The sequence below is a fragment of the Dipodomys spectabilis genome, unplaced genomic scaffold (genome assembly GCF_019054845.1).
Source record: "Dipodomys spectabilis isolate Male_0828 unplaced genomic scaffold, ASM1905484v1 ptg000002l, whole genome shotgun sequence".
Taxonomy (NCBI): Eukaryota; Metazoa; Chordata; class Mammalia; order Rodentia; family Heteromyidae; genus Dipodomys; species Dipodomys spectabilis.
This window is the reverse complement of record NW_024870679.1, coordinates 13155902-13181462: the sequence shown is the minus strand read 5'-3', so window position 1 is coordinate 13181462 and position 25561 is coordinate 13155902. Positions and strand designations below refer to the sequence as shown.

At 39.5% G+C, this 25561-nt stretch overlaps 1 protein-coding gene across 1 annotated transcript in view; it reads right to left on the bottom strand.

The window, feature by feature from the left end:
• Window positions 1–25561, bottom strand: part of Dpyd (dihydropyrimidine dehydrogenase) — a 715003-nt gene that overhangs the window by 8879 nt on the left and 680563 nt on the right. The window contains exon 21 of the mRNA XM_042677821.1: window positions 6742–6885. Within this exon, the coding sequence (XP_042533755.1) occupies window positions 6742–6885 (144 nt within the window). The remainder of the gene's footprint in view (window positions 1–6741; window positions 6886–25561) is intronic.

The following is a 25561-nucleotide window of genomic DNA, read 5'->3' as shown; positions in this document are numbered from 1 at the left end:
GACTTGAACCTCAGGGCCTGGGCACTGTCCCTGAGCTTTGGTTTTCTCAAAGCTAGTACTCTACCCCTTGAGTTTCCCTTCTGACTTTTTGGTGATTCACTGGAGATAAGAGTCTCACAGACTTTCCAGGCCTGCCTGACTTTGAACCTTGATCCTCGGATCTTATCCTCCTGAGTAGCTAGGATTACAGGTATGAGTCACCAGGCCCCTTGGTAACATGCTCTTATATTTTAATATAAGAACATAATATCACTTCCTTGCTTAATAAGCCTATCAACATAGGAAATGGATACGCTGAATTTATGCTGATTCTAAATAATTACTTCCTTTATTAATGCTTCAAAGTCAGAAGTTTAATGATCTCTCTCTAGAATTTCACTGGGATTATACTCTGTCTTTCTGCTCTAACTTTTTCCAAGACCTTTATAAAGCACTCCTACATTCAAGTTTTCCTTTCTAAAGGATCCGGAGCAATGTTTATTTTTCATCAAAGAAGTACAACAGTCTCATACAAAAAAAGAAATTTCAAAAATATAGCATGCAACCTGCTACTGATATCTACCAGATCCTCTGAGTTAAGAGGCAGAAAGAGGGTATGTACACTTAGAACAGTAGCTACTAGCCAGGCGCCTGTGGTTCACACCTGTAATCTTAGCCACTCAGGCTGAGATCTAAGGATCACCGTTTGAAGCCAACCTGGGCAGGAAAGTCCATGAGACTCATCTCTAACTAACCACCAGAAATCCAGAAGTGGAGCTATGGCTCAAGTGGTAGAGCACTAGCCTTAAGCAGAGGACCTCAGGACAGTATCCAGGTGCTGAGTTCAAGCCCCATGATCAACAATGAAAAAGAAAGAGAAAGAAAGAAAGAAAGAAAGAAAGAAAGAGAGAGAGAGAGAGAGAGAGAGAGAGAGAGAGAGAGAGAGAGAGAGAGAGAGGGAGGGAGGGAGGGAGGGAGGGAGGGAAGAAGGAAGGAAGGAAGGAAGGAAGGAAGGAAGGAAGGAAGGAAGAGGGAAAACTAAAAAGAAAAGTAGTTGCTGCATTTGAACTCAACAGAAGTGTGCTGACTGAGGGCCCTGTTGGGTATGTGATAAACTGTGATTCGGGAAACAAAGACATAGAGTGGCCCTAAGGGAGAGAGAAGCAGTCACACACCAAGACACCAAGAGACACAAGGCAGAGGGGTGAGGGGAGGAGTGGGAGAAGCACGTGAGGCTGTGGGAGAAGGCTGGCTCACTGTGGATCTCTATGGCCCCGAACTTGGTGTCCTCTCTATAAGCGATGACCACACTTTAACAAAGCAAGTTCTTACAGGATATTCAGTGGCGCAAAGTGTGTTTTTAGGATATCATTTACCTAATTTATGTTGTTCACCCTCACATGTTTGCCTGACCCTTTTCGTTCTGTTCTAAGTAGTGGGTGTAAATTTGCTTTTATTTTTTGCCTTTTTTTGTTTTGTTTTTGTCGGTTGTGGGGCTTGAACTCTGGGCTTGGATGCTGTCCCTGCACTCTTCAGCTGAAGGCAAGCATTCTACTGCTTGAGCCACAGGGGCAATTGGAGACAAGAGTCTCACGGACTCTCTCCTGCCCGGGCTGGCTTTGAACCGTGATCCTCAGATCTCAGCCTCTTGAGTAGCTAGGATTACAGATGTGAGCCACTGACACCCGGCTAAATTTGCTTTTTAAAAGAAAAATAGAGACACCTCTTAATAGACCGAATGTATTTCTATTGTCCTAATGTTTTCTCCAAACTCATGTCTCTTGAAACTCTAGCGCTTCTAACCTGTTAGTCTAATAGTCTCCATTCTTATAGCTCGCATGCTCCTTTCCTTCACAGGACCTGGCAGGCACCTTTCCCAGAATGACAAAGACTAGGCCCATTTGGTACAGACAGTAAATAACCTGCCTCCTTCCCCTGTACCTTGAGATGAGTCTCCATTGGGTCAGTTACAAACATAAAAGGTAATAGGAGCCCCTTAAGGTGACCTTCAGTCTGGCCAGCTACAAGCCCCTTATCTACTACTGCCATAAATTCTAGCCCACCATGATGAAGCCCCTGGCCCTCATGTCCCTTTCCTTAGCCTAACCATCTCTAATTCCACCTGGCAGTCTCTATCCTTCAGGTTCCGTTAGCCACTTTTCCCTCTACCACATACAACTTTTAGAAGGAGCCTGAAATAAGATAATGCAGCACGTCCTCTTTCTTTTGCAAGATGACATTTTCAGCCAGTCAATTTGATGATTTTTTCAGAGTGGGAATTTCCCATGAATGCTGCAGATGCTTACAGGGTTCCTCTATGTATCCTAAAACATCCAATTATTAACATATATCCTGTAAGACAATGCACAACACATTCTCTATCTCTTATACCACATACCATATTCTATAGAATACAACTAGACCCTTTTAGTCTACAAACTATAACGATTAACATGTACCCTATAACATCGAACACATATTATATTCTCTATATCCTACGGCATATAACGTATGGTACAAAATATAACTACTCCTATTTATTCTATAACATATGCACGTGTATTGCCATATTCGCAACAAATCCCCACAAGACTGAAGAGATGCTTGGCTTTAAACCAAATTCTGTTCAGTTTATTCTTAAAGTTCAGTGTGTGATAAATTTTTCAACTGCTACTTGTTGGTAGATAGACAACTGAGAATATTAATGTTGCCTGCAGCCTATTTTTCTGGTTTCTTCTGAAAATTGCCGGCCAAGTCTTCCACTATTTTTCTTTCTGTGCTACCCTCTTTATGCTCCCGAGTATCTAATATGGTCTTACAGTTTTATCTGAGTACTTTTCTCTTTCCTTTCACAATTCAATTGAAATAATAAACCACTCCATCAGACTGACTGGTCTCCTGCTGACACCGCCTTACCAGTCTTATGAGATGCAGTCCATCTCTTACTCGAAGCAGCAGGAAGAAGAGATGAAAACATCACTAGAGCCTCTAAACCATTCATTTTCCAGCCCAGAAATTCATAGACGTTAGAGATACATTCCTGCCTTCATAAAGAGGATGAGAATTCATTCTCGTATCTATCAACAGAAGTGAGAAGCATTTGGAGGGCTTTATAAGTCTTGGCAGACTCTCAAGTCTTCGTTATATGCTGCCTGGGAATAAAACACGTTTCTCGATTAACCGGGCCAAATGTGCACACTGTCACCTCCTTTGTCCCTCAGCCAGGAGACAAAAGCCCCTCCAATAGGAGGCATCATGGGCTTGCTTGCTTTCTAGGACAGATGCACCTGTGGATTCTCTACAGGGGCCCAGGCTCGTCTGGGCTCATCAAATTTTATACCCATTGGTGGATGCCAGCTTACTCACTCTGCTTTTATTTCTTTTCTCTCAGCCTTCCAGCGCTGACCCCGGTTGCTTGCTTCTTGCTCAGGGGCCTTTGCTTTGTGTTGACCTTACAGGATCTACACTTCTGCCATGCAGTAAGACACTTGCTCGGGGTCTTCATTATGACATGGAAATGAACATATGCAGATGGGGGATGGAGAGACCATCCTCAGGGTGGCCTAGCTTTCCCCAGGGTAGGACGGAGGGCTGCTGGGGACAGTTTTCAGCTTCCATGTAGTGAGGAGAAGAGGCTGGCCTGGTGGTGAGCAAGGACTTCCGGTTCTGACTAGGTGGTCACCGGGTAGCATTAGCCATCACCACTCACATTGCTCTCATTGGGACGCTTTGTGTTTTGATCACCCTGCCCCCATGTACTTTTAGACTGTGTTAAGGTTGTCCAAGAATCCAGGTGTATTGGTGTATGCTATTCAGGGATAGGAGGATGCAGGTTCAAGCCTGGCCCTCGTAAAGTTAGCCTGAAAAACAAACTAAAAGCAAAAATGACTGGGGACATGGTTCAAGGGGTAGAGGACGTGTCTCACTAGCACAAGCCTCTGAATTCAGGTTGCTGTCCTCATTGCTGCATCTCAGTTGTCTTTTCTATGAGTTTCTATTTCACTAAAGAATGGCTTTATTATGCTGAGATGGCACTATCTCCTTGACTCAGGGATTGCAGATGGGTGTAAGATGCCAGGACTGTGTATTATTATAAGTACGTTTGAATATTATGCTCACAAACAGACTGGATTGCTTGAAATGTAGCCTTCCTTCTTTCATTTTTAATTTTTCCTATGAGAGGACAGTGCTTGATGGCTCAGGTTCTAGAGCTAAGCTTTGCAATCAGATCTTGGCCTTATTAATACCTTTCCAGCTGTGTGACCCTCAGCAAGTTATTTGACCTCTCTGTTTTCAATTACCTACTCAGTAAAATAGGAATAATATAAGTATCTCACAGGGTTCTTGTGAAAAGCTTAAATGAGCTAATTTACAAGCATGTAGCAGTGCTTGAAACCTCATAAGAACTCAATAAATATTAGCTTTTATTATTAATTCTCTGCTTAATTAACACTAATTTATTAAACTCCATTTTAAATATCACCATCTCTGTGAAGCTTTCCACAATTACCCGAGGCAGAACTAATCCGTTCACTCCTCTGTTTTCCCAGAGCATTTTGTACATATTTGATTGAACTGTAAATAATTTTTAACATGTGTCTTTCTCCCTTGCTAGACTATTAGCTCCATAAGGATAGATTCCCTTCTTTTTAAAATTCATGTTGTATTCCTAGTTTCTCGCATAATTCCTGGGTTGTCCACCAGTGCATAATAAATACATGTTAATGACTTATCTCTACCGAGATCCTGGAAGTCCCTGAGCCTTGGGCCATGCCCTGGTGCGCTTTCAGAATGCCTTGCATACACTGCTGGACACACAGCAAATGCTCTATCAATACTTGCTGATTGACAAGTAATTAAACTGCCTACCTGCACGGTAACACACCATTAAATCATAACCAAGGTATTTTGAAAGAGGAGAATAAACAATGTGAGGTATGATTTGTTTAGAAATAGTGTTACCACTAAGAATAGTATTATACGCAGGTTGTAGCATTCGTACCAGGAAGTTGGGGGGTAGATTAAAAACAGAAATGCACAGCTGAGGCTCTCTGTTACATTTGTAGGACACTGAGGCCACTTAACAAACAGGGAGAAGTCTAGGGTGAGAGCGACAGCAGAGTGGAAGAATTTAAACTATGGAGCAGAGGAATTTGTATCAAGGCTAGACAAGAGGAGGGAGAAAACCAGCTAACATGAATGGATGACTGGCAGAGAGATAACATTAAAAATGAAAACAGATAATGTGGATCCACCAGGAAAAGTGAAGAAGGAAAGACGGTATACGTCAAGGCCCAAAGAAACACTGTTGGGAAATGCAAAAAGTAAGAGTAGAGTAGTGAAAGGCTGTGTGAAAGCACAACAGAAACAAGCAAGGTCAAAAAGAGCAAGGTCTGAGGCCCACGGAGAAAGGAAACGCTTCCTACATTTCTCTCAAATTCAGGAGTTAAAAGAAAATAGGCAAAAGTATCATATATACACAATTTGGGTAATTTTTTTTTGTCAGTCATGGGACTTGAACTCAGGGCCTGCATGCTGTCCCTGAGCTCTTTTGCTCAAGGCTAGCACCCTATGGCTTTCAGCCACCATGCCACTGCTGGTTTTCTGGAAGTTCATTGGAGATCAGAGTCTCACAGAGTTTCCTGCCTGGGCTGGCTTAGAACAGGGATCCTTAGATCTCAGCCTCGTGAGCAGCTAAAATTACAGGCATGAGCACAATTCAATTTTAATGGTAAATTTTGTTTTATCCAGAAAATGGATCCCAATAAACTTATAGGCTGTCCTGAAGCTAAATCAGGGAAAGTTGTTTTCTAAAATGGAAGGTTATAGATAGTTTGATGTTACATATAACCATTTAGTTGTCTTGAGTGACATATAGGAGCCTTTTTTAAAAACTGACAATGAGAAGAAAAAGAATTTAATTTAGTATTTCCCCACACATTTAACCACAGAAAATTCCATGAAACATAAACCTAATAGTGCTCTGAATATAAAATATACAAAAGTGTAAATTTTACAAATAGAAGTTGTTCAATAATTCACTTGTAGTTTTTAAAATTTTAGACGAAATTTCAGAAACTTTCAGTATGTATAAAAATAAAAGCTGGATGCCAGGGTCTTATGCCTGTAATTTTAACTACTCAGGAGGCTGAGATCTGAGAATCCTGGTTTCAAGCCAGTGTGGGTAGACAAATCTGAGAGACTCTTATCTCCGATTAACCAGCAAAAAGCTGGAGGTGAAGCTGTGATTCAAGTGGTAGAGCATGAGCCTTGAGTTTAATAGCTAACTGAGTCCGGGGTCAGTGTTTCACACCTGTAATCCTGGTCATTCTTGAGGCTGAGATCTGAAGATCATGGCTTGAAGACAGTCCAGACAGAAAGTCCATGAGATTTTTAACTGTAAGTAACCACCAAAAGGTAGCTAGAAGTAGTGATGAGTGATAGAGTACTAGCCTTGGTCAAAAAAGCTCAAGGGTAGCACATAGGCCCTAAGTTCAAGTCCCAGGACTGGTACACACACACACACACACACACACACACACACACACACACACACACACACACACACACACACACACACACACACACACACACACACACACACACACACTAAATGTGAAGGCCCAGGTCTTGTGTTCAAGTCCTAGTTTCACCACAGGAAGAAACATCAGTGAGGCATTTATGGAGAAAATAAATACTTGAATCACATTTGCATATTTAATAGTAAAATATACACATTTGTACATTTGGCTTAATATTTACCTTGATGGCAGGGATAGGCTTTTGGGGACTAAAACAGTTTCTCTCAAGTGGCACAAAAGCTGTATTTCGTTCTTTCAATCTCATCTTGTTCTCTGCTATGATTTTCTTGCGCTGTTCAAGATAAGGTCCAAAGTTTGGCAGTTTCTAAAGGGAAAAATACAAATAAGAAAGTATGTCTGTGCATAGAAGAAAAAAAAAAAGAAAGGATATAAACACAGAAATACAACCAACAAAGGAACGTGTGTACTGGACTGTTTCATGCTTCTATAATGCGGTCTTCATTCATGCTTAGTCCATTCGTTTTGTAGGTATCAGATTCAATTAGTTATTACAAAGAACACAAGAGTTCAATGCCTTTACCGAATATGGATGTATTAGTTACAAAATGTTAATTAAGATACATTTCTAAGTGGAGGAAGTTCATCATGACCAACCCAATCCATTCACTTAAAAAATAGCAATTAGTTAAACCATTTGCTTGGTTTTTACAGACAGAGGTGGGAGCTGGAGACGCTTTTCCTCTTACCCATTCAGGATTTTAGTATGATGTTGACACAGCGTCTGACAAATGCTTTTGTCAATAGCCAAGTTATTGGGCCACAGTTCTAATCTGTAGCACTAATTTTACTATGTTCAAATTCCTACAACATCTCTTTAAAGATTGTAGCTAATGCTGATTGCAATTTACTGGAATGGTGGAAAAACCAAATGGTAACAAATATTGATTTCTCTGTACAGAAAGTAAAGTTAGTATCGCAGAAGGAGGCAAAAATAGACATGAAAAGGAGAGGCTATATCACTGTGCTTAACGCAACTCTATCAGTATTCAAAACCATCCTAGCTTTAAGTCTCAAGGTTATTCAATTGTACTTTACAAAAGTTCATTTAGAAAGATACCTGGGTGTCACGGAAAAATGCTAAGTGGTTTCAAGTTAACGTGGAAATGCCCTTATCTCATTTGTTATTCCACAATTATTTCCTCTTCACTGTGTCCTTCTCCTTTTCTAGAACCTTCTATCTGACATAGACTGTTGATGACAGACACCATTGAATTCCAAATGTTTTGTGTCAGCCTGTACTCTAGCACTGCTAGGTTTGTCTAATACAGTAAAACACCATCAACAACAACCTCTTCCTGCCACACAGACACCCTCTTTCTCTAGTAGAACAAAGCCCGTTTATTTATTTGATGGAGTTTTGGAAAAACTACTGCTACTTCAAGGTCATCCTGATCTCTTCACCTAACAAGTACTTTGAGGGGCAAAAACCACACTCCTTTCTGAATGTTGTCTTCATCCTACTCCGGAAAAATGAGTTCTCTTGTCCTCTAGAGATCTTTGGTGTAGCTAAACTAAACTTGAGCCATATTCTGCTTAAGGCAATCTGAAACTGTTAAATTGGTATTAGTCAAGAACCTATTTATGTAGAAATATCCAAGGTTGTTATTTTCATGATCCATTCACTATAACTATGTCAACAAGTCAAGTAAATGAAAACTGCATCATAACTGCCAAGTTCATTTATACATTATTAGATTTGAATTATGTACTTCATCTCTATATCTTAATGCTATTCTACATTAAAATATTGAATGGTAGTAAATAAGAAAATGATATGAATATTTTTGAGATGATGTCTTATTGAAAGCATTAAAAAGCAAGAGTATAAAACAAATTCTCAATATTTATCTCATATATAAGCCTCCTTAATGCAGAAAAAAATGCTTATATAAAATGTCATCTTGTGAAATGACTTTTTTTTTCTCCAGGGATAAAGGAGGAGCTGAGGATTACACCTGCTGTTGAGACAATGCCCTTGGGTCTTGATAACACCTCGCAGGGCGTCCATCACGTGCTACATGATATAAAACTCCAGAGCCATTATCCTTGCTCCCTGAGGGCATGGCGCTTTCTTTGCTCAATACCATCTAATTCCATTTGAGTTTTTCAAAGGTCCTTCAAGACAGCATAGTTTAGGGGAATTTGTAGATTCATTTTCTTTAAGCATAAATCAGAGATTTCTTTATTTTCTGTTTAGACTCTTCTTTTTCTAAATAAAGAGATTTAACAGTTAAATGGAAACCATGACTTGAAATTGTTGTAATGAGGAAGACAACCACGATGATGATGATGATAATCGACATTTGACCATCTATTGATGTTCCATGAAAAACAGTGTAGGAGCCTGATATTTTCTGTAAGTTTTTACATATTTGCCATCTATATAGATTATCATGTAGCCTTTTTGTGCCTAATGGTGCCATGGCTCTAATGAGCTTGCTCGCTCCTTCCTTCCTTCCTTCCTTCCTTTTTTCCTTCTTTCTTTCTCTTTCTTTTTCTCTCTCCCTTTCTTTTCTTTCCTCCTTCCTCCTTCCATGCCTACCTTCCTTCCTTCCTTCCTTCCTTTCTCTTTCTTTCTTTCTCTCTCTCTTTCTACCTCCCTTCCTCTCTCTCTTTTCAAATAATTAATCCTAAAAAAAAGAAGTTTTCAGTTCAAAATGTTGGTTAGAAGAAATCAGTGAAAGGATTTTTCTTTACATTGAAAGAATCCATCCATAAAACAGCGAAGACTACTCTCTCCTACTTAACATCAAATGCCTCTGAATGATTTTTTTCTTTTCTTTTTAGTTTTTTTTTTTTGGCAATTCCTCACTGCCATGAGGAGAATAGCTAAGAACCCCCAAATTCAAGGCTTCCAGACACATTTTGTATCCTTCATTAGTAAGGAAAGTTGTATGCTTCTCATAAAAAAAAACCTCAAAAAACAAAAGTGTACATTAAAGTATCTGTAGGATCTGAATGTGTTAGAAGTTAAATTCCTTAAAACTACAGATCAATTCTTTCCCGCACCAGAAGGATCAACCTTATTCACACTACATTTGGGTAAGCACGGATGTTCTGATGTTGCCCAAACATACAAAGACAAATCCAAAGCCGAACAAAGCCCAGGAGAAGCAAGGACGAATGTGTAGTTTGGCTACGGTGCACGTGGACAATCAGTGAGATGGAGAAAGCATTTAGCTCAGATCTCTGCCTGAACATATCGTTAATTGATTTCCCATTGCAGGATGAGAAGCAGCGGGGCCTGGCAGAGGCAGCAGCAGGAGCTTTTTCCTCTTCATTCATTATTTCCTTACAGAAAAAGTTGTAGCCCGCAGTAACTCAAAGCGAGAGGAAACGAGCGTCATGCTATATTTCTTCAACAAAGGGAAAAAGTTCTTTAGGACTATCAAAAGCTGCTTTGTAACTGTGAACTGAACAAAGCTCAGAAGTGGTGTGATTTTTGTTGCAACCGTTTCTCCAGGGATTCATCATTGATGAATTTGTTCTCGCCAGAAAAGCTAAATCCTACTCATTTAAAGATAACAGTATCTCACACTAAAACTGTCTCTCTCCAGATAGAAAAAGTATTACATTGCCGATAGAAAACAGACAACATAATGGATCAACAATGATACCCTAACGCAGCAAAGCTTTAAGGGAAAAAGTCTATTTGGATTATAATATATGCACAGATCAATCTAAAGGTAATGGAGCATATTAAGGTATAAAAAAGAGGGTTCTTGTCTCCAACACAGAAAGCACAGGTACCATCTGGTTTAAACTGCACAGTTTTAATGAGGATGACAGCAAGTTGGCTAGTAGTAATAGTCTATAGTACAGTAAGGCAACTCTAGTTTTTTGTTTTTTGTTTTTTTTTTGGTCGGTCATGGGGCCTGAACTCTGGGCCTGGGCACTGTCCCTCGGCTCTTCAGCTCAAGGCTAGTGTTTTACCACTTGAGCCACAGCGCCACTTCCGGCTTTTTCTGTTTATGTGGTGCTGAGGAATCTACCCAGGGCCTCATGCATGCAAGGCAAGCACTCTACCACTGAGCCACTTTCTCAGCCTCTCTAGTTGCTTTAAAAAAATATATATTGTAAAGGTGATGTACAGAGGGTTTACAGTTACATGATTCAGGTAATGACTACATTTCCTTTTGAACAGTGTCAGTCCTCCCTCATTCTCTCCCAGATTTTTCCACTCCTGACTTCCTTCCCTGCATAGTGCCATAGTTCATTTCTAGCATAGTGGGTTTAACTGCTGAATTGGTTCACCCTTTGTCCCACCATTTCTATGCTTCCCCTTCCCCTCCCCAAATCAGATAAACTTACTTATACAAGATGAAGGGTGCAGAAATAAAAAACGGTGACAGGAAGGAGTTAACCAAAAAAAAAAAAAAAAAAGAAGAAAAGAAAAAAAGGCAAAACAGTACAATAAAAAAACCTCATTTCCATTTCTTGGAGTTAATTTTGGTAAGCATCATTTTATGTGATCATATGCACATAGCTATTGAGCCCTTGTGATCCTCTCCTAAGAATATTCTCCTTTGTTCTCACTGTGTGAATGTTTAGAGTGTTGTTTAATTAATCATGTCCAGGAGTCATTATTTGTCTTTTTACTGTCCATTGGGTTTATTTATAGATTTACAGGCACATTCTAGTTATTTCAAATGAGGGAAGCAATACAGCCTATGTTTCTTTGGGTCTGGCTTGATTTGCTTAATGTAATTATCCTCTCTTATCTGATTAGAAACAAGAACATCAAGAAAAGTAAAAGTAATTACTTTGATATCTACAAGGTTAAGCACAAAAAGATAAAAGTTCATGTGTATACTGACATATATGCAATATATATGAGACACACACATGTATATACATACATATTTACCTTCATAGTCAACTGTATGTATATGTGGATTATATATAAATATAATATTAAAATATTTATCTTAATAGCCAACTAATCATTTTTATTATATATATGTGTATATTATATATATATGATTAGCCAACTAATCATATTATATATATATATATGTGTATATATGTTGTAGATGTGTATATATTGACAGAGTGAAGGATGACAGAGGTAAAAACATATCTATCCGTTGGTCAAAAGGTATTTACATAGGACATTGTTACTCTACTTAACCATTGCTTACATTTTTCAACAAATATAATATCAAATGTTACTATGGGCCAGGAACTCTATCCTGTGTTAAATTAGAGGCCAAATAATTCCCATATGGCTTGTTCACTGTTATCATCATTATCAATTTTGTAATAATTTCTTTCCACTATTCATTCAGGGCTTGGGTCCAATTGAATTATATAGTAAGAATAATATTCAGTTTTTCCACTTATCTGAAAACATGATCTACCAAAATCCTAAGAAAATTGCTTGTACTCAATCAAATGTTCCACAATTGGAGGAAAAACAAAAACAAAAACAAAATCTTTATAAAGTAAGTTTTTAAAAAAAACAACAACTCACCAAGGCCATTGGAGTAGATTTTTGGATATCTAAAATATAAAAATGTGGGGACTCATGTAAAATAATGCTGTGCTCATGTACTCCCTGGTCTGTTGTACAAAATAATCCTCACACACTTTGTTCACTGTGGGCTCAGCATGCCTCGATATAGTGTGGAGTGGAACTGAGAACTCTTTCCTGCTCAGTATAGCTACTTCCATTGCAAAAATAATCACACACTTTGACTCTCATTTTCTTTTTATTTACATTCATTTTGATGATTTAGATTCAGAAACTCGGATTTCTTCATGTGTAATTGTCATACAATGCTTAATTATTGATAGAATGGTAAACAAATTTTGCTGATATTATGCAATTGGATAGTGGCAAATAAAAGAAGAAAGAAGAACCATCTACTGACCACGTGATATTATGAAGCTATAAGCTGTCTGATGTTACAAATTGGGACCTGCCTGGGGGTTTGGACACAGAAAACATATGCATGCCACTTTTGATCAAAAATATGATGTTTGAATCAGCCAAAAGCAAAATTATAGTCCATGTATCACACGGAAAAACAGAAAGTCAACATTCAGTGAGTATTCAGGGGATACTGATTTAGAAGTCAAATTTGCATGGAAAAAATTACAATTTTGAAGTCATTAGTTGTGTGGGTATGAGTCAGTTATTAACTAGTCTGCTACTAATTTCACTTATCAGTGAAATGAGAATGATTGTATCCAAATCACGGGGTTGGCGTATGCATTAAATGGAATCATGGTTGTGAAATGCACGCCTGCCAATTTATTTCCATAAACCCTAACTGCTTGTACTGCCTTGTGTGTCTGGTCCTCTCTTTCCAAGTGTGTTTGTGCATCCCTGATCCTGGGAAAGGCCCAGCCCCATCCTTCTTATCTGTACATCCTTGCAACAGGCCTTGTAGCTTCTGCTGTATTCATACATCTAAGCGAAGTCCTTCACAGTACCGCTCTTTGCCCAGTATGAGGAGTCCCACAGTGCTCCACAGCATTCTGGGAATATTTTAACCCTTGAATCCCCTCTCTCATAGCCAATGCTGCCGTCTTACCCACTTGCGATGGATTCTGCACAGAACCAGACTCCATTTATTAAAAACCATTTAGTGGAGGAATAAATGCCTGGATACAAACATGCCTATATACAAAAAAATAATAATAACCGCACTGGTTGCTGGAAATGTCAGACATCCCAAATAACTACTTTCTGAAAGAAATGAAGTGCAAAAAATAGTTTTTCTAATATAAAAAAGATTACATGAAGTAATGTCATACCTTCATGAAAAGCTGTGATTCACAAATTTAAGGAGAAACATCTATAAAGTGCCAGACAAATGAAATTTATATAGAAAAGGCAGTCTGTGACCTTAAAGAGCCTTCAGCTAATAACAGTTTTGATACCTTGTGGCCAGGGCTGTGGCTGAGGGAACATGGGGCTGTTATGTGAGTAATGACAAGGTGTTCAGAACCCAGGCTGCAGGGTCAGGCATTGTCTGGCATAGGTGACATCTGAGCTGAGACCTGAGGAGGATGTGGTGGTGGCCTGGCATGCAGTGAGGATGAAGGTGTAGGGTCAGGCAAAGGGGAGAATATGCTCCAGGTGGAGGGAAGTCTCGAGGGAGAAAGGTGACAGTTCGGAAGAGGAGCTGGGAGCCAGCAGAGTGCTAACTCCCTGCTCCGCTCTGCACGATAGAACACAAGAGGTGAGGAGCATCCCCTGGGAAAAGCAAGCTGAGATCATTTTGTTGTAAAGTGACAAAGTGTATTTGGAGTGACATCCATGAAGAAAGTAAACCTGTGAAAATGGGCTCTGGTAGCTGAAAGTGATGGGGGTGGGGTGGGGAAAGAGGGGAGAGCAGTAGAAAGGAAGGGTGACAGTGATCAAGATGCATTGCACGCATAAATGTACATGTTGATTTGAGACCGCTTTGTACAACTACTTAAAGATAATAAAGGATAAAATAAATAAACTCTGATAGGAATGGAATGCCAACCAAAGAAGAGGAGAAGAAGGGAGGGGAGGGGAGAAAAGGAGAGAAGAGGGAACGGGAGGGGAGAGGAGAGGAGAAGACAAAGGAGAAGAGGAGAGAGGAGGGGAGAAGACAAAGGAGAGGAGGAGACAGCAGAAAGGGAGGAGAGGAGAGAAGACAAAGGAAAGGGGAGGAGAAGAGAAAGGGTGAAGAGAGGAAAGGAGAAGAGAGGAGAGGGGAGGAGGGGAAAACAGAAAGGGAGAGGAGAGCTCAGGGTAGAGAGGGCCAGAAGAGCCCAATGGTAGGATGGCTGGAGAATTTTTATAAAAAGGGATAGCTAATATTCTATTTTAAAATGGTCGCATCTAAATCTTCCTCCATGACTTCTATTTAATGAAGTCTGCTATACACTTACATGCCTTCATGAGAAATTTGGAAGAAAATCAGGGAAAAGGGATTGAGTTTCATGGTTGGGTTGGCATACAGCTGAAGAGAACAGACACCAGTAGCAAGTAAGATTTAAAGGATGGTCAGAATTCGATGAAAGCAGGAATTTATAGCCAGATTGACCTAGAAAATGTAATTTCTAGAGATTCTGGTCATAACTCCTGAAGGACAAGAGTAGGTGGATTCAGCTGATACCTAGGCTATGTAGGTAATTAGAAGAAGAAATTAAAAAAAGAAAAAAAAAGAAATTGGATAGGTAGAGGAAGAGACACACAAATAGTTCGATGTAGCACAAATCCAATGAAGAATTCATTCTAGCTGATAAAAGAAGGTTTGTAGTGAAGAAGACATTTAAAATATGATAAAATATTAGTGTGTGTGTGTGTGTGTGTGTGTGTGTGTGTGTGTGTGTGTGTGAACAATGTAAAGGAGGAAAGGAATCAAAGGAATGAAGGAATGAAGTGAAGGAATCAAAAGATGAGCTCACTCTCTGAGTGATGGAAAGTGGGGTGATAGATGGGAAAATCTAGAATCCTTGAGAAAGACTCAGTCTCAGATCCTCATTCTGTTGCTCAGTTTATTTAGCTTATGATTAGCTCAAGGTTGACACTCTATCATAGGAGCCACACCTCCACTCCCAGCTTTTGGCTGGAAAACTGGAGATAAGAGTGTCAAGCCTTTTCTGCTAGGACTAGCTTTGAACTATGATCCTCAGATATTAACCTCCTGAGTGAGCTAGGATTACAGCTGTGAGCTGCACCAGGGCCTGGATGAAAAACCTTTCTGTAAAAAAACTGCCAAAAGATTTCCTATCATCTACTTGTCATGTATATTTTCATTTAGTTCTTTGTGTATTTTCCTGAACTGAGGCTTGAACTTATAAGCCTCATGGTCACATTTTTTTTTTTTTGCTTAAGGCTCACATTCTACCACTTGAGCCACACCTACACTTCTGTGGGGTTTTGTTTTTTTTTTCTGATTAATTGGAGTTCAGATACTTTTCTACCCAGTTGGCTTTGAACCATAATCCTTTGATCTCAGCTTCCTGAGTAGCTAGTATTGTGGATTTTACTCTTTAAATTGTTGGGAATCACCCATTATGTAATCAGTTTTTCAAGTAGCAGAAAGAAGAATACATTACTAGATCATGGCAGAAAGAATAATCCAGAATATTGCAGATGGGATTCTGGTAGTAGCAGGAAAGTAAACTAGTAAGATTATGAACAGCGTTAGTTAAGATTTTATGAGAGGAAATAAAAATGTAATTTCCATTTGTGCCTGATGGTTAATTCACATGTCAACTCATTGGAGGAGCTAAGATTGGTAAGCCAATGAGGTGAAACGTTACTTGTGTCTGGAGGTTAAGGGTGTGTTTAGAGAGACAGTGATTTGAATTGGTGGAGTGGATAAAGAAAATTCAGTCTGTCTAGCCTTCCCACCTCTCCCCTCCACCCCCCAACCAAAAGGTGGAGGAAGGGCAGATAAGGGCAAATAGCTCTTCACTCTGATGCTGAAGATTTGACATCCATCTCTTGCCCCTGGATATCAAAGCTCCAGGTTCTTGGGCCTTTGGACTCCTTAGGATGTACTTAGATTCCTGTCTCTATCTCCTGAGTCCTCAGGCCCTCAGATCAGACTGGGAGCTATGCTGCAGGGCCTTTAGACTCACACTAAACTGGCACATGATACTTTGTGCTTTCTTAGCACACTAGTTTGCAGGGAGCATACCTTAGGACAACCTGGCCAAGGAAGTGAATTCTTAAGTTATATTTTCTTGTGAAGATGGAAATTTATTCAGTTCTAGTTCTCTGAGTCATTCTGACTATTGCACAGGATAGGCAGGAAAACAGAGAATCAATGCCAGCCATCATTCCCACCATGGCCCAAGATTGATCTTCATTCTCATGTTGTCCATCCATTGTTGCACCCCTATTCTTACAATGGCTCCTCTTGAAGCCCCCCACCCCCTTTCCCCACCCCTGTCTCAACTCCATGTTGTCCTCCTTCCCAACAGACTTCTCTTTTTCTCCCTCTTGGCGTGTCAGTTTTCTGAAAACCACCTTTCCCTCCTCACCATCCTTTGTTTAGTCAGAACCTCAAATGAATTGTATAAACTAGAATTTTCATAGGCTATAAGGTTTAAAAAAAAGTGACTTCTTAGCCTGGTATCAGTGGCTCACCCCTGTCATCCTAGCTACTCAGGAGGCTGAGATCTGAGGATTACAGCTCAAAGCCAGCCTGCGCAGGAAAGTCGGTGAGACTCTTATCTCCAATTAACCACTTAGAAAACCTGGAGATGGAGCTGTGGCTCAAGTGGTAGAGCACTAGACTTGAGCAAAAAGAGCTCAGGGATAGCACCCAAGCTGAGTTCAAGTCCCACAACCGATAGAAAAAATAAAAAGTGACTTTTTACTCAAAACAAACATAAATCAGTGCTGGTAAAGAATCTGGGCCTGCCCAGAAATAGAATTAGCTGTATGTTCCTTGAACTCTCCAGCCCTTGCTTGTATTGTAAAGTAGTGATGAGGTAGGAGAGGAGTTCTGGGACACATCAACAGTTTCATATAGGGAAAGATGAGTACAAGATCTACCAAGGAAGGAATATCTTCATCATCATCGTTGCTATCACCATTTCCACCGCCACCACCACCACCACCACCATCTCATCTTCATCATCGTGGTAATCATCATCATCACCATCCAAAGCACAGTTATTAAACACTGATACACACCACATCCTTTGCAAAGTATGTAACTACAATATCTCTTCATTGTTATAGCCTTTGATAGTATATATCTGTATTCCTTCTCAGAAGACAAAAGGGAGGTTCAGAAAGGTGAGATAACTAACTCCAATTCTCACCAGAGCCAGGATTCAAATCCAAGACTCCGTTAGGCTGTTACTTGCAATTTTTGTTTTCCTAAAGCTATGCATACCTATTATATATGTACACACATACACACATATATAATAGTATATATAATGCATATAATTATATGTCTTATGAAATGTGTAACAATATAGATAATACATATTATATATCATGTAATATGTACTATTTGTAATAATACATGTAATATATTAAATATATTTACCATACAATATTTATATTATCAAATAAAGAGAAATACTCCATATGTCCTCCTTTTCTTGAAATCCAAGCTCCTCTTTTGATCTATTTTTTTCAATTCACAGATTGTGTGGGGAAGAGCATTTTACACAGTAGAAACCATTCAAAAAATACTGAACGCATATGAAGCCAAAATATCTGAATTAGTTCACTCCTGTTTATTACTGGCCGCGAGTTTAATGAGCTCAAGTTAATACAGGTGAAAGGCCAGAGTGTTACATGCAGCAGTTAATGAAATACCATAGAGCTGCTGAGAAAATGATTAGCAGCCAAATGTGAATTTAATATACTTCATCTTCAAGGAGCCATGCCCCGCGGGAGGCATGATGCTGGGGAGGCCATGTGGCACTATGGAAAAGTCACTCACGGGAGTGCCAGAAGATGAGGCTCTGGGCTTAGCCTTGCTATCGGCTAGTTTTGTGACCCATGGCAGGGTGAAGACTTCCTTGGAGTCTCGATGTGGTCATCTGTGAATGACAGGGTTGGACTGGATAGTCTATGGAGTCCCTTCCAATGATATGCTGCATCTCATTTGCAAAGTTACAGGGAAAAGTCTTAGTCTATGGATTGAGTCATAAATTCTATACATCTTCCCTCTATTTAACAACAACATATTCTGCGTTTATATAAGCTGTAAAACATGGACCTCAACCACAATGGTTACCAAACTCCCAAGATGGAATGAGTTTATAAATGATTTTAGGCTTAATTGGTGAAAGGCACAAAAAGATCTATGTATTTTATCTTGTAACTAAATAAGGAGATAAAATGCATAAATGTATTTTACATATGGATAATTAAAAGAATTGTCTGGATTATTAAAATAATTAAAATTTAATTTTTTAATGAAGGCTATTATTGTCTATGTGAACTGGAAAATATATACAACACTACACCTGAAGTTACCTTGATGACATTTTCTGTATAGGCATAGACTAACCTGAAACATTTTATAGAAGCCAAGTGTATAAATGTTATAACTGAACCTCAATGGTGAGAGACACAGGTGACTTGGACAAGTCACTGCCTTTTCTTAGCCTTAGTTTTTAATCTGTGTAAAACAGAAATATCAATCATTACCCTGCCTATTTGCTATTCCCAGCTATTTGAAATAGGAAAAATAACATGAGAATGTTATTAAAATATAGCTTGGACTATTTTGAAAACTGAAAAGCAGTATAAAACTGATATATTATATTATTATATTGAGCATAAACTTGATTTATGCTCAATATAATGACTGATGTAAGATAAAGTGAGCTGAGTGAACTACAAAAACAGCACAAAATATTAACTATGCATACAGAAAGACTTCCCAATACAATAACTTGCTATTGAAATCCACCTTCAAAACGCGACGCTTTTCATGGTTAAATGTTGCAAAGAATGTCTGGGGCAAAAACCAATGAGGGAAAATGGAATAAAAATTACTTCACACAGTGAGATGGAAGCAGAAGAAAACAGAAAAATGAGGTGCTGAAGAAAATGAGCCTGCCATAAATATGGGTGTGGGGAAAGGCACATACGTATGCAGACTGTATTTGGAACAGGAGTAGATTAATCAATTTTTCCGTATGTATTCAATGTGATACCTAATCACTTTCTATATGGAAACACCAGGATGACTGCTTTAAGCCTTTTGACCTGAAAGTAGATGACAGGACATAAAATATTATCTTTTGATGCAATCTAAAACCCTATTTGGAATTATAGTTCCAGCTATATTAGAATAATGTGAGCCTCATTTTGAAAGTCAGTTTTTAGGGTTTCTTAAAACACTAAACGATGGGTATTGGGGAAAAAAGAAAAGCAAGGAGTTTTTACATTGAAAGAAAAGGCATGTCTAAAAATCCTATCAAGTCAAGAATATTTAACGTGGGAATATCCTTCTCATCTTTTATATGATTCTATAAACAATAACTTCTACTTGCAGATATAAACAAACAGCAACCACTTGACTCCAGTGCTTTTCCCTCAGTGTTGACTGGACATACCTTTTCTAAGCATTTTATGGTGTTGTAGCAACAACGCTGCTTTCAAAAAAAAAAAAGAAAAGATACTGAGGGAAAATTCTATTATACCACATCCTTGAGAAAGGCTTCTGAAACATTCTGTGAATGTATTTTTCTTGCCTAACAGATTCTATGTGTTAGGCAATAATGATTGAATAGAAATATCTATGCCGGATGCCAATGGCTCATTTCCATAATCCTCTCTACTCAGGAGGCTGAGATCTAGAGGATCCTGGTTCAAAGCCAGCCTAGACAGAAGAGGTCACAAGTCTTCAGAGACTTCATCTCCAAAATAACTGTCAATGGCCGGGTAGGGCCTGGCTCATTTGATAGAGTACCACATGAGCAAGCTGATGAAGCGCAGAGTCCCGAGTTCAAACCCCAGGAGGGAAAGAAATACAACTTTTTTTTAAAAGTAGTTTTTCACAGATCTTTCTTTGCCATCCGCTCTGATAGTTTTTAGTGTAACTGTATGAAGCATAAACAAATATCATCATATAAACATAAACAACATGTATTATAATTTGCAGTGATAAGACAATTATCTGATTGTTTAAGGTAAAACCTGATGACAATAATCTCTCTCCCTTTGTTGTACTCAGCATGCAAAAATCTGTGTTCTTGTTAAGCTCAATTATGTAGCAATGGCTTATGTACAATGGGGAAATATGGAACTTGGCTGGCAAATGTGATTGTTCCTGTTGCCATTGCTGTAATTGCAAATGGACACTCAGTCCTGCCCCTTAGCCGTCTCTGTCAGCTGTGTTCATCTTAGTATCCTGCCTCTACAAAATGGTATTTTCATACCTTCTTCTCTCTCCTAAAACCTAAAAAGCCACAACCTCTTCATTCTCAGTGGATGTGTACGGTTAATTAGCATGTGGACCCCATTTTCTTGTTGGAAACTTTATTAATCCCCATCGTGGAGTCTCATAATCGTCTATGGATGCTTTCAAAGGATAAACTCAGGAACTCCCTCTCCCATATCTCCTATCATCTGAAGGAAATTATTCCTGTGATTTCCTTTTCTTTATTTTGGAAAGTACTAGAGATTGACTTTAGGGCCTCAAACTCATTAAAGCAAGTGTCCTTTTACCTGAACTATGATTCCCATCCTTTTGTTTTTACAGATAGGTCCTTACACTTTTGCCAGTATCTGTCTTGGACTATGATCCTACTATCTCCCCTCCCTAAGTACCTAGGATGATAGATATGTACCACTGTGACCATCTTGATTTTTAAGGTAGAGTCTTAATGTTTTTCCAGGCTGGCCTTGAACTATGTCATGCCCACAAAGAAATAGTGTATGACCATCTCAGTCATATTCATCCCCTCTCTCATTTATTAATATTCATATTGTTTATGTATTTGCCTCACATCTATATCCTTTCTATGAAACACGAGCTACCAGAATAGGATGGCCATAAGTTCTATCTATTAATATTCCCCTAGAACCTTGAACAACATCTGGCCTGCTGTGAAATCTCAACTGAATGAAGGACTTGAATTTAGGGTGTTTTCCAGTCATGTTCCATTGTGAACTAGGCTTAGGACCTGGTCACATTTCTATTAACATTCTTCAATTGGGGAAAAAGAACAATAAACAGTATTGTAAAGTATAAGGTATATGAAAATCAGCTAGAACTTAATATATAGTAAGAACTAATAATTTTGTCAACATTATTGCCATGACAGAACTTATTAACATTATTGTACTAAAAATTCTAGAAATATATAATAGTTGTTTCCTTCCTCTTCCTCCTTCTTCTCCCTTCCTCCCTTCTCCCTTCCTTCCTTCTCCTTCTCCTCCTTCTCTTCTCCTTCTCCTTCTCTTCCCATCAGGTTTGGTGGGCCTGAGAACTGTTCCTGAGCATTTTTGTACAAGGCTAGTGCTCTACCACTTGAGCCACAGTTCTACTTCTGGATAAGAAGTAGATAAGAATCTCATGGATTTTCCTGTAGCCACTGGCTCCAAATTGCAATCCTTACATCTCAAACTTCTGAGTAGGTAGTATTATTGGCATGAGCCACCAGTGCCCAGCTTACTTTTATGATTAACATTGTGAATTACATAGGTACACAGTGAAGGTGCCTTAATTTAGTCTCAACATATAGTTTTATTCTCAGTATGTACTTTTTTGTTTTTTTGGTTGTCGAGCTTGAACTCAGGGCCTGGGCGCTTTCCATGAGCCTGTTTGTGCTCAAGGCTAACACTCTACCACTTGATTCACAGTTCCACTTCTGGTTAATTAGAGATAAGCGTCTCATGGGGACATTTCTGTCTGAGTCATCTTTGAACCATGATCCTCAGATCTCAGGCTCCTGAGTAGCTAGGATTACAGGCATGAGCCACTGGTGCCTGGCTCTCAATATGTGCTTTTACGTACCTTTTTGTATGCTTTGAACTGTGCTAGAGGACTTGTTCTGAACTCCTCTGGAAAATAATTTTTCCTAGAACTTGTAAAGGCAGGCAATGGCAAATTACTTATTCCACATTGAGATTGCAAACGCTCCACAGAGTAAGGATTACTCCTACGGTTATGTAATTTTGTGCTCCAAATAAGTGAAGAAAATGAAGATTCGATAGTTGAAGAGTAAAACATAAACACTAGTGTTTCAAGAATGAAGTAAGACCATTCTGTAGCCTAGAGTGGAGGCGGTCATGGAAGGGGGCTGGGAAGATGGCTGGGGTCTGAGTCCATTCAAGAATGAAGTAAGACCATTCTGTAGCCTAGAGTGGAGGCGGTCATGGAAGGGGGCTGGGAAGATGGCTGGGGTCTGAGTCCATTGCTGAGCTCCTTCAGGAACATCTGGCAGTCTGTCACTTCACAGGCAACAGCATCTTCTCTAAACAGGGGAGACCTGAATTCATCAGGGATTCCTGGAGTACAGTATATGCTTCACTTAAGTACCTGCTTTTCTGTGATTTCCATAGATTATCATATTCATGACACTGCAGAGTGAAAGCATTCTTCCCACTCTCTAACCAGAACATGAAAAAGAAATTAAAACATTGGCAGGCACTTTGTCTCCAGTTTGTTGGACAAGTAAGAAAAGTACTCTACACCCATTAATGTAAATGAAATGCTGTCAACCTGGAGCATTTAAACAAAGATGACAGCGGCCTGTCTATTAATAAACACCTGACAGGATAACAATTACAAGAGTGGTTGACTGGTTTTCTTTCAATAAATGTGGGTCAGTGAGTAATTTTTAAAGAATCTGCTTAAAACAAATTTGTAGACACCCCAAATTCTTCCTCTCATCTCTATTAATGCAAGATGGAATATCTTCCCTCCCTCTCTCCCTCTCTCCTTCCTTCCTTCCTTCCTTCCTTCCTTCCTTTCTTCCTTCCTTCCTTCCATCCTGCACTCCCTCCTTCCTTCCTTCCATCTATCTTTGTGCTGGTACTGAGGTTTGAACTCAGGGGCTGTTCCCTCTCTCTTGTTTTTGTCTCTCAAGGCTGGTGCTCTACCACCTGAACCACACCTCTCCCTCCTGATTTTTGGTGGTTAAGTAGAGATAAAGTCTCATGGACCTTCCTACCTCGGATGGCTTTGAACCACAATCTTCAGACCTCAGCCTCTTGAATAGCTAGGATTACAGGCATCAGCCACTGGCACCAGGCTATTTCTTTGTAAGAGCACATCTGCATGAATATTTTTGCATGAGCAATTCTTTATTTATTTTGTCAGTCATGGGGCTTGAACTCTGGGCTTGGGCACTGTCCCTGCGCTCTTCAGCTCAAGGTGAGTGCTCTACCACTTGAGCCACAGCGCCACTTCCGGTTTTTGAGTGGCTTATTGGAGATAAGAGTCTCACCGACTTTCCTGCCCGGGCTGGCTTTGAACTGCAGTCCTCAGATCTCAGCCTCCTGAATAGCTAGGATTATAGGCGTGAGTCACTGGCGCCCGGCTGCATTCTTGAATAGCAATTTTTGAATAGCTGAGACTTTGTTATTTCTCTAGAGCTGACTGAATCAGAACACAGGGGTTAATTCTGCCTCTCTTCTTAGAAGCACATTTTCTGGGGCAGAATAAGCACAGAGAGAAAGATACCCAGGGTAATGTCACAAAGACACAGCAGCATTATGCCACTTAATGACTGATGCAGGTGACATCAACCAACAGTCCTAGGAAAGTAGGTTTTCCCTGAATGAGAATGATTCAAGAAGAGAATGTCATATTCTACTAGAATTGCTAAATGCCTACATTCACGAATAAATCCCATATATTCGGGTTCATCATTCTGTGGTGGAACTGTGTATGTGAAGGCAGTAATGGATTCCTTAAATGCAAATGACTGCTAAACTCCTAAGTAAACCATCCTCCACTTCAGAGCTGCGTAATCCATCTCTTATGTCAGCCAAACTGCAAGACTTATCCTTCTGATCGCACAGGCTTTACTGCTTTTTGTCATTCATCTCTCACACCCAGTAATCCTTTAACTCTCCTTTCCACGTTTATAATTTAAATGTGATATATTCACTACTGAAGAAAAAGGACCCAAGTACAAATGGGATCTCAGAGCCATGGTCAAGCATTTGTCACTGGTCTTCTGTTCTATATAGGTGATATAGGGACCATCATTGTTTGCTTGCCTTTCTCATGATCCTGTCAACACCCAGAATTAAGGGTGAGGGTTGAATTTGAGATCCTTTCTTGCTCTGACTTTTTTCATATAGTCTTTTTTCCCCTTCTTCTGGACTTTATTGAGTGACTGAGAGAAAAGTCTTTGAGGACCAGGACTGGCCCACACAAGTTCTTGATTTGGCTATCAGACTGGATTTTGATTTTCTTGTTTATAAGCTTCAAAACAGCAGTCTTTGTCAAAATCCAAGGTGGTCAACAGAAAGAGAATGAAGTTTAGCCAGACCATGCAAAATATAAAAATATACTGCTATAATATATTTTAAGTAAAAAAAAGTAATAACCAAGGGGCTGGGAAGGTGGCTCAGTGGTAGAGTGCTTGCCTTGCACGCATGAGGCCCTGGGTTCGATTCCTCAGCACCACATAAGCAGAAAAAGCTGGAAGTGGCACCATGGCTCAAGTGGTAGAGCACCAGTCTTGAGCTGAAGAGCTGAGGGACAGCGCCCAAGCCCAGAGTTCAGGCCCCATGACTGGCAAAAAAAACAAAACAAAAAAAAAACAAGAAAAAACAACAACAGTTACCCCTCCTTCACTCATGTGTCTATAACCCATTTGTACAGAACCTTTACAATAAAATTAAATTAAAAAATTAAAAGAAATATTTGTTTATATATGAACACACAGGTACAAAATAAGATTAAAGAACTTTTAAATGCTGATGTATTTTCCTAATTTTGTATTCTTTTTTTTTTTTTGTCAGTCCTGGGGCCTGAACTCTAGGCCTGGGCACTGTCCCTCAGCTCTTCAGCTCAAGGCTAGCACTCTACCATTTAAGTCCCGGTGCCACTTCTGGCTTTTTCTGCTTATATGGTGCTGAGGAATCGAACACAGGACCTCATGCATGCAAGGCAAGCACTCTACCACTGAGCCACCTTTCCATCCCCTTTCCTAATTTTTTAAAAGGGAGAATATTGCTTTTATCATCAGGAAATATATATTTTTTTAAAATACTACCTTAAAAGGCAAATTGCACACATGGGAAATAGTATCAAGTATCTTTGCCGAAATAAAATAGCATCATGATACATAAAATCATGAGTTTTGTGTATGTGTCCACACAGACAAGGCCCCACCTTTGCTTGGCTTTTTCACTCAAGGTTAGCACTCTACCACTTGAGCCACGCTCTACTTCCAGCTTTTTGCTGGTTAATTGGAGATAAGAATCTTTTCCTGCTCAGGAAGGCTTTGAATAAATATCTTCAGATCTCAGCCTCCTGAGTAACTAGGATAACATGCTTGAGCCACTGTTGCCAGGTTATAATCATGATCTTATTTGGTAAAAA